We start from the raw sequence: 10,272 nt of genomic DNA, 5'->3' as shown, positions 1-10,272 counted from the left end.
TGTTAATATGGCGAGATATTGAATGAGTGTATTTCGCATAATAAGATTATGTGGAACAAGGACACAGACACAATATGAATTTCTAATAATTTCCGTTAAACATAGAAATTCTAATTAAGTCTACTGTTGGTCATATATAGAATTATCTTAATCCTGAGTTCTTAACAAACTCCTATTTATAGATTTATGTCTTTTGATTTACTCGGTACGGATTCTGAGACCCTGAATCCTGTTCCTTGTATTTTGGAGACATGATTAAATACGTAGCCGGAAATGTTATTATACGAGATGGAATCCATTCCTTCTTGAGAAAGAAGTAGATAAATAATTCTCTTGAGTGTTGATTCGGTATGAATGTGTTTTATGAATCACTATCTCATGAATGTGTTTTATGAATCACTATCCATTAGAGAATCAATGGTACTCAAGGATGAAGATATAATTAGAGAGGTTAACGGATTCTACCTGACTCTAATTATGAATTATTTATGGAGGATTGATCTATATGCAATGACTATATCAAATGGACACTTCACAGTTTAGAAGTAATTAATGTCTATAATTTCGAGAGTTCAATTTCAAGTTTATAGTGGAGTAACTATTGGAATTAATAGAATTAATTAATTAATGAAATATTTAATTAATTATTAATTTTATTGGAGCTCGGGATTATAGGTCCATAAGTCTCCGCATCGTCCTTGTAATTCTACCAGACACAAAGGACAAAATGAAAATTTTAGAATTTTAGAATTCTAAAATTAAATGCTCAAAAAATAATTAATTGAGAATAAATTATTATTTAAATAATGTGATTATTTAAATTTGAATTTGAATCATGAATATAATTTAAATTTATCCTCTTAAACTTATTTGATAAGTTGTTCAATTTAGAATTCAAATAATTTAAGTTTGACTTAAATTCGAATTTAAATTAAAATTGGACTACATGATAAAGAATGATTTCTCTTCCTTTCCTATCTGAAATTGGCGTCACACACAGGGTAAAAACTCTAAGGGGTGGCCGGCCACAATGGATAAGGAAGAGGGAAATTTTTTGTTCAAAAAATTCAAATAAGAGATAGAGATTTGATTCCTTTTTGAAGTTTGACTTCTATTATTTAAATATGAGAATGATAGAAAATTGTGGACACAATTTTTGAAAACATATTTCTGCCCTAACTTGTGAGTGTGGCCGAATTTCTCAAAAGGAAAAAGAAAGGAAAATTTTTTCTCCCAAAAATTCCACATCGTGCATGCATTGGTGTTTGTGAAAATTCGAGTGTTTTTGAAACCTGTTTTGTCTCACTTGTGTCCACACACACGTCTACGTGGAATCAAGGAATTGACGTGTAAGACTTTGGTTTTCTAAACACAAAGATTGGAGCAAGGACTGTTCGTGGTTAAAGAACTCAAGTTATCATCCGAGTCGACCTCCAGGTATTTTTTCTAATTGAGTTCTTGACATATAAATTAATGTGATTAATTTATTCGTGCATAAATTAATATAATCTATAGTGTATCTCAAAAGTTTTATGAAATTTTTGTTATACACGATCCGCCTCCCCGCCATGCTTCCGCATCCGAATTCGATTCAGTTACCAACAGTGTTGTCCATTGATATAGTCACTACATACGAATTAATCCTCCATAAACGGTTCATAATTAAAGCTAGGTATTTTCCATTGACCTTTTTAATTGTATCTTTCTCCATAAGTACCATTGATCCTCTAATGAATAATATATTTTATGATCCAATCACAAAATTGAGCGCTCTTATTATTCAAGTCCCGAATCAATACTTATGGGAACCGTCCATCTACTTCATTATGAATGAATGGATTTCATCTTGTAAATTAATATTCCCGGCTATTTATTTTACTATGCTCCCAATATACCAAGACTTTGACACTATTCACATGTGTCATTACTCAATATGTCAAAGAACATAATATCATAAATAGAAGTCTATTAATTATTCAGAATTAAGATTAATTCATGTATGACCACCATTGATTAATATTGAATACTCTATTTAATAACGAAATTTATTAGAGATTCATAATTAATCGCGTTCCGGTCATATGTAATCATATTACATAAACTGCTTTCATTCTAATAATCTCATTATTAACAATCTAGGATATGATTGTTTCATTCGTAATGTAATGAATTGTATTAGTAATTTTAAATTATAGATCCCAACTTTAATTTATAAGTATGGACAAGTTTAGATTATTTTACTTCGAACATTATCCTCTGCATATAACACTTATATACAATGTTTAAAGTTACATCTAAAATAATCTAGGAATTTTAATATTTATAAAACATCACATGCATGCAAATAATATTGAAAAAATTCCTCATTTCATTGATAATCAGTAAAATATTTACATCTTATTTGATTTATGGGTATATATCCCAACAATCTCCCACTTGCCCTAAAGTAAATGAGGCATGTCTCTAAGTCCCATACTTTCAAGATGTCTCTCAAAACTCCTAGCTGGTAATGTTTTGGTAAACAGATCACCTATGTTGTTCACGGATGTGATCTTTTCAATTGAAACGTCTCATCTGGAAACAATCTCTCTGATCAGGTGGAATTTTCACTCTATATGCTTTCATTTACGGTGGTTCCTGGGCTCATTGGCATTGGCCACTGCTCTATTGTTGTCACAATAGAGTCTGATAGGCTCATGCATATTTGGAACAACTTCCAATTCCTTCTAAAATTCAGGAAGCCAGAGTGCTTCCTTAGCTTCTTCATAAGCTGCTACATACTCAGCTTCCATAGTTGAGTCAGCAATACAAGATTGCTTGATACTCCTCCATATAATGGCTTCATTTCCCAAAGTAAACACTGCCCCCGAGGTGGACTTGCGAGAGCCCTTATCTGTCTGAAAATCAGAATTAGTATATCCAATAGGAATCAAATCCCTACCAGAGTATACAAGCATTTGGTTTCTCATCATCCTCAAATATTTGAGTATGTATTTGACTGCAACCCAATGATCTAATCCTGGATTTGACTGGTATCTGCTAACATCCCTACTGCAAAGCATATGTTAGGTCTAGTACATAACATTGCATACATCAGGCTACCAATCGCTGATGCATAAGGAACTCGTCTCATATCCTCTTCCTCTTGAGATGCCTTTGGACACCGCTCCATGAAGAGATAAACTCCATGTCGAGAAGTCAAATTTCCTTTCTTAGAGTTTTGCATCGAAAACCTGACAAGCACCTTGTTAGCATACGACACTTGCGACAATGCCAAAAGCTTATTTTTACGATCCCGTATAATTTGGATCCCAACAATGTAGTTGCCTTCTCCCAAATCCTTTATTTGGAACTGGCTGGCTAGCTAGTTTTTTACTTTGGATAACGATTCTACATCATTCTTCTTCCCATTGCCCTTATTGTTCCCTTGATTCTTCTTCTTCTTGTTCTTTAATGAAGAAGACCTTCCCTCAGCTGCGTTGGCTTCAACAACATTTGCCTTGCATCCTTTGTCACCTATAAGGGACTCAAATTGCTGCAGCTCATTCAGGAGCTCAGTTAAGTTATCATTTTTTTGGTTCATTAGATAAGTTGTCTTAAATGAAAGAAAATCGGGAGAAAGTGTCTCCAATATCATGCCAACATGGGTTTTCTCATCAATCTGAGACCCATTAATTTTAGCCTCATTAAGATGATTAATCATCTTAAGCACATGCTCACGTACGGAAGAACCATTCTTCATACGGCTGTTCATAACGACTTTGACAGCAGCATGCCGGGCTGAATCAGATGGACATCCAAATAGCCTCTGAAGAGAGTCTATGATCTCTCTAGCAGTCGCAAGGCCTTCGTGTTGAGTTCTCAGCACTTCATTCATTGCTGCTAACAGGTAGCAACGGGCCTTATTGTTGCCATTGACCCGACGATCATATCGCTCGGTCATAGCCTTGGCGGCATTGGCCGGAGGCACTGGAGGACAATCCTCCTTAAGGACAAAACGGTAGTTTTCACAGATCAAGAGGATATTCATGTTGCTTTTCCATTTGACAAAGTTTTCACCATTTAAAATTTGGGAAGCGAGAAGTGCGAAAATAGGGTTTGACATTTTAGCTGAAAATAAGGAATTTAACTCAATCAATATTTTGCATAAATATCACTACTAAATTTAAGGCATATAAATATAACGCATGAATGCACATGTTAAATACACAAATACATGTTTAATTGCCTAAGGAATTTTAGTCACCATAATTAAGAGTCGTCGTAGGGTAGGTCAAATAATTGCTAATTAAAATGAGACTATCTCAATTAATAAATAATATTTGAAATATCTCATACTTCTAATATTTATTAATTTCCTTTTATTTAGGTCAAGAAAATCATTAATCAATTTAATTATCTCTTTATGAGTGTAACCCACCGTTTCAGATCTTTTAGACTTAACTTAGAAGTTGCCGCTGTAGGGTAAGTCAATTCTAAAATACATCTTAAAGATCCTATCTCTTTGGAAGCCAACCTGGTTATTATAATTAATGAATACCTCCGTAGGGAGGATGAAATCAAAGCGTCTTGGGGCCTCATTAATTACTCACGGTGTTGTACTAACGGTGGAGACCTATGAGTTATATTATCATATTACCCGCTCCCACTCATTATTTACAAATGATGTATTTCTTTAATAAAACAACTCTTGCTTTATACTTCTTAATGAATTTAAACAATTTAAGTCACTAAGTTTCATATAATTTTAAACAACTTTAAAACTATATTAAGCCATTTGTGACTATTTTAAAATTTAACATTTAAATTTATAAATTTCACATTTGACTTATTTAAATTTTGTAAAACCATTTACTAATTAATTAATTTAAATTTAATCTCATTAAATTTAACAACTTTAAATTTAATCTTATTAAATTTGATAACTTTGAATTTAATCTCATTAAACTCAATAATTTGGCACATTTAATTAATTTAATTTACTAAAATAGTTTTAGAATTAAAACATATATTTAATAGGCATGATGCATATCATACATATAAACTAGGTAGACACTTTTTATCCTAGATGACATATTAGATGCATGACAATATAATTATTATCAAACATAATAGATAAATAAATAAAGACATGCAAACGAAATAGAAAAACTTGACCGAGTTCCATAGACCTAAGAATTACAATCCCAAAATAATAAAAAAAATAAAATTACATCACAATGGGTCTTCTTGTAATTCTTCATCTTTATATCTCTTTTCCGATGGATCTAAAAAAATTGGGGTTGGGCTGTCTAAAGATAGCCATATTTGTGATCTGGGCCGGCTGGAAAAGCCAGCCCAGAATAACTAATTAGCCTCTGCCTCAGTAAAGGCAGAGCAGGCTCATTTGGGCTTGGGCCTTTATACCACAAGGTTCAATGGCCGTGCACCTGAAGGTGCAGTCACCTGCAGCAGCCTCAAGGTGGCTGCAGTTCTGCTATGGTCGACATTCAGCCATGGCAGTCGCCCCTTCACTGGCGACTGTCACCGGCGGCTGTATGGTCGCCGGTCATCCCCTTTTTTCAAATAGTTTGGAACTTTTCCAAAAATAAATAGTTGAAACTCTTCCATGATGATCCTCTTGCATTTGGAGAATAATAAATTACATATTGATTCCTATTTTACAATTGATCTAATCAAAATAAAATAGCAAAAACTAATTCCATGGAATCGGAAAAATTTATGATCAATCCATTCGCATAAAACATAACCATCACACAATAATTATATCATATGCATAAGTGCATACCCATTAAACATTCAAGAATTATCACATAATCAAATGTTAAATTAGCATGAAATAAATACCTCTCTAATTCCAATTGTTGGTTTCTCAAATCGGATCGTGGTATCGATCGAATCACATAAATCAAAATTTAATGCGATTATTATTTCATGTTAATTTAACTACAAAGATATTAAAGAGAAAAATGAGAATTTTACCGTCGTTCGATTAGGACGTAAATCTTGAACTCGTCCAACACCGTCTTATGCTCTTAAATTCTAAGAACACCACCGTTCTTTCTCAACGTATCTCCGGATTAACGTGAACTTGAACGTGTGGGTGTTCTAATGCATTTTTCAACACAAGAGATGGATGAATAGGGAGGCCACCTATAATTATCACTCACTTTTATCAAAAGTATGTGATAGCACTCAAGAGATTTTCTATGGTTTTACTTTTTGTTCTCCCGTTTCTCTCTTTTTCTTTTCTCTGGAAATCTCCCTTTTGTTTCTCTGAGGAAAAACAAAACAACAACTAATTCCTCTACAAGTAAATGTGCCGCTGCACTTTTTTTTTTCTTTTCCTCATGCTGAGAAAACGTGCAACAGCACGTTTCCTCCCATTCCTTTTTATTTTATTTTATTTTGAGTGAGGAAACCTACACTTCTTAGCAGCACGTTTACACACACATTAACGAGGGAGAGAAGAAAAAAAATGTGGAGAGTAAAAAAAAATCTCTCTTTTTATAAAAGTGGCTAAATTCATCCATATTAATTTAAAATAATTTAAAAATAATTTTAATATTAATTACTCGAATTAATTAATATATGTGTATTTAGAATTCTCAATTCTAAATTAATAATCATAACCCAATATGATATATTCAGTTCATATTAATCTTATGGAGCCGTTGAGGGGAACTATGGACATTATAATTTTAAGCTCCAATAATTTTGACAATTAATTAACACCTTAATTAATATATCAAAATTATCAATTCTAAATTACTCCACTACAAATTTGGAATTGCACTCTTAAAATTATAAAATAATTATATTCACGAAATTTGTGTTGTCCATTGATATAATCACTACATACGAATTAATCCTCCATAAACGGTTCATAATTAAAGCTAGGTATTTTCTGTTGACCTCTTTAATTATATTTTTCTCCATAAGTACCATTGATCCTCTAATGAATAATATATTTTATGATCCAATCATAAAATTGAGCGCTCTTATTATTCAAACCCCAAATCAACACTTATGGGCACCGTCCATCTACTTCATTATGAAGGAATGGATTTCATATTGTAAATTAATATTCCCGGCTATTTATTTTACTATGCTCCAAATACACCGAGACTTTGACACTATTCACATGTGTCATTACTCAATATGTCAGAGAACATAATATCATAAATATGAGTCTATTAATTACTCAGAATTAAGATTAATTCATATATGACCATCATTGATTAATATTAAATACTCTATTTAATAACAAAATTTATTAGAGATTCATAATTAATCGCGTTCCGGTCCTATATAACGATATTGCATAAAATGCTTTCATTCTAATAGCAACAATCTGATCGACGATCTTCTTGTGGCGACGCCCTAACATCTCGAACTGGAGAATGCCGTCGACAACTTGTCATCTCGGACGTCAATGATCTTTTCTCGCCATTATAGATTTTAGATCGTTGCGGCAAGGTTGCGCACTTCAATGAAATCACCGACGTAGCAGCCAACTGTAGTGGCCAGAGTCTGCCATTCCTGGGGAGAGAGTTATCATGAGGAGAGTGAGTGAGACAAGTGTGGAGAAGAGAGAGAGAGAGAGAGAGAGAGAGAGATCGAGAGTAGGAAAAGAGGGAAATGAGAAGAGAAGAGAGAGAAAGAGTGCAGATCGTGAAATGATGGAAGAAAGAGAGAAAGAAATGGACAGAGGAAAGAGAGAGAAGGAGAAAGAGGTAGAAAGAGGCGTACGTGAGAATGAAAAGAAAAAGAAAATCCTATAAAGAAAGGTAAAATTAGAAAAGAGCAATTGATCTCAAAATGAAAAATACATGTGCTATTAGTTACTAACTTTGATATATATGGGTGTGGTTTTAATAATTACTCATCTATTTGTTTATTAATGAGTATTATTATTTTAGCTCAAGATGTTAATACGATGGTTGTAATAAATTGACTAAAAAAATTAATGGTAATTAAGAAAATATGATTTTTATCACGCTACGTCATCAAATTTCTATATTGATAGTAATATCCGATAGAAACGTAACCATTAAAAACTCGTCTGCATATATATTTGTAAAATATGGTAATCAGTGCAATTTCTCTAGTTGTGGCATACAATGCTAGAGGCAAGATTTGAAATTTCGCTGAAATTTCTAAAATTTTGATGGAAATTTTAAAAATTTTGAGATTTTCAAATTTTTTTCCTATTATAATATTGATTTTGGAAAAATATCGAGAAAATTTTAGAAATTTAGTAAATAGCGGTCCAAATGTCAATATCAGTTTGCATATATGGTGCAATTAGAGCATAATTTTGAGAAATTTTGGGGAAATTTCAGAGAAATATGCGGGAAATTTTGGTGATTTCAAAAATCAAAATTTTAAAGATTTTTTTTAAAAAAAATTTGTTTTATAATATTAGTTTTTTTTTTTTTGCATTATTTCTTTTATCATCTAGTAAGGAGAGAGTGAAAAATATCAAGAATGCAAACATTTGATGAAGATAATATTTTCATGGGTTTTGAGTCGATGAATTTCGGTTCCAATTATTGTAACTCTTCCAATAAGACTCCTAATGTTCATTATTCATATAATCATAATTTTAAAAACTATGATGGATAGGAAATTTTCAATTATCCTCGTTTGAACATACCACTACAATCTCAGAAACGATTGAGAGAATTTACAGTTTCCAATTCATGGAAATACAATGGGAAGAGATCAACAAACCTACATGTAGCATGTTCATAACTATATTTAATATTATTTAAATAACATGCCTTGATACTTATATTGATTGAATCAAGCTGGAATCTCAACCACGTTTAAGACTCATAAAACTTTCTTTTAGCATTAAGAAATGTAATATTTATGAAATTTTTTTATGTAAAACTTGTTTATTTATGTATCTCTTTAATATTTATGCTATCAAAAAGTATTAAAATAATGTTTTAATGTAAATTTTTATAATTCCGTAAATTTTTTTTGATATTTCTACCGGGATGACATTTCTAAAAAATTTCTCATTCCCATTTTTTATACTCAAACAAAACCATCTTTGAAATTTGAAAACGCTTTTAAACAGATATTTCTTTTAAAATATTTTTTAAAAAATTAATTCAAGAAAACAAATTATGTTAATCAGGAGAAACATATGGGGCATATTCGTCAAGATGACAAAAAGGTGAGCAAGGCCATTTTAATTTGCAGATAGGGCACAAGATTCTTTTCCCCCTCGGGTTTGGGAATTTGGCCGCTCCCAAAATCTCAATAGAAACTCGTTCTTTCCCCTTCTCCTTCCTCCTGAAAACCCTAATCTCCGCCGCCGGTCGCCGCCGCTGTCGCCAAGATGTCGCACTTCGGGAGATCTGGTCCTCCGGACATCAGAGACACCTACTCTCTCCTCGTCCTCAACATCACTTTCCGTATTCACTCCTTCCTCTCTCTCTCTCTCTCTCATCCATTTCTGTTTCTCTCGCTTAACCCTTTTTCCGCAGTATTTTTCTGATGGTTAGGTTTCTTCCCCTTCACTAGGTACCACCGCAGATGATCTTTTCCCACTCTTCGACCGGTACGGCAAGGTCGTCGACGTCTTCATCCCCAGAGACAGAAGGTATGAACTTTTCGGAGTATTTTTTGCTTAATTGTTTTTCTATTGGGATAATTAGGGTTTTTGGTTGATATATATGTACATTTTTTTGTTCAATTTAGGACTGGTGAATCGCGAGGGTTCGCGTTTGTTCGGTACAAGTACGCGGACGAGGCACAGAAGGCCGTGGAAAAGCTGGATGGTTAGCTTTCTGTTCTTTAATTTCATGTTCAAATTGTTCCTTTTTTTATTTAAATTAATTTCGATTCTTAAGTTTGTTTATTTTTTGTGATTTTTTTAGGAAGAGTTGTAGATGGTAGAGAGATTATGGTTCAATTTGCCAAGTACGGCCCCAATGCCGAGCGAATGTAAGTTGAAAATGGAATTTCTTGTTGAGTTCTGATGTAAAGGCTGTGTCTTGATGGATTCTTTGTCCTAGGTTTTCTATAGTTGTCATACTAATTACTAATTGGCTGTTTTGTGTTCTGTTTTCTTTCGATTCTGCTTAATATGTAAGACCCCTTGATGTCCTTTTCGGTTTGATTCTTGTGTGCTGTGACATGGTTCCTCGTGATTAATGTTTGGACAGAAAGTCGAAATTTTGAATTCACTTATTTGTTGGGGGTTTAATTTCATGTTGTTGTTGTTGTTGTTTTTTTTTTTTTTTTTTTTTTTTT

The 10,272-nt window shown here is 32.7% G+C and overlaps 1 protein-coding gene across 1 annotated transcript in view; it reads left to right on the top strand.

The window, feature by feature from the left end:
* Positions 1-9,212: 9,212 nt before the first annotated feature.
* The window catches only part of LOC21404428 (serine/arginine-rich splicing factor SC35), a 2,459-nt gene continuing 1,399 nt past the window's right edge, over positions 9,213-10,272 (top strand). Inside the window, exons 1-4 of the mRNA XM_010107615.2 lie at positions 9,213-9,431; positions 9,541-9,619; positions 9,718-9,797; positions 9,897-9,963. Coding sequence (XP_010105917.2) covers positions 9,356-9,431; positions 9,541-9,619; positions 9,718-9,797; positions 9,897-9,963 — 302 coding nt within the window. The 5' untranslated portion in view covers positions 9,213-9,355. The remainder of the gene's footprint in view (positions 9,432-9,540; positions 9,620-9,717; positions 9,798-9,896; positions 9,964-10,272) is intronic.

This window comes from Morus notabilis, unplaced genomic scaffold (genome assembly GCF_000414095.1).
Source record: "Morus notabilis unplaced genomic scaffold, ASM41409v2 Scaffold206, whole genome shotgun sequence".
NCBI lineage: Eukaryota > Viridiplantae > Streptophyta > Magnoliopsida > Rosales > Moraceae > Morus > Morus notabilis.
Note: the sequence above shows the minus strand (reverse complement) of the source record. Positions and strands in the feature narration are given on the sequence as shown.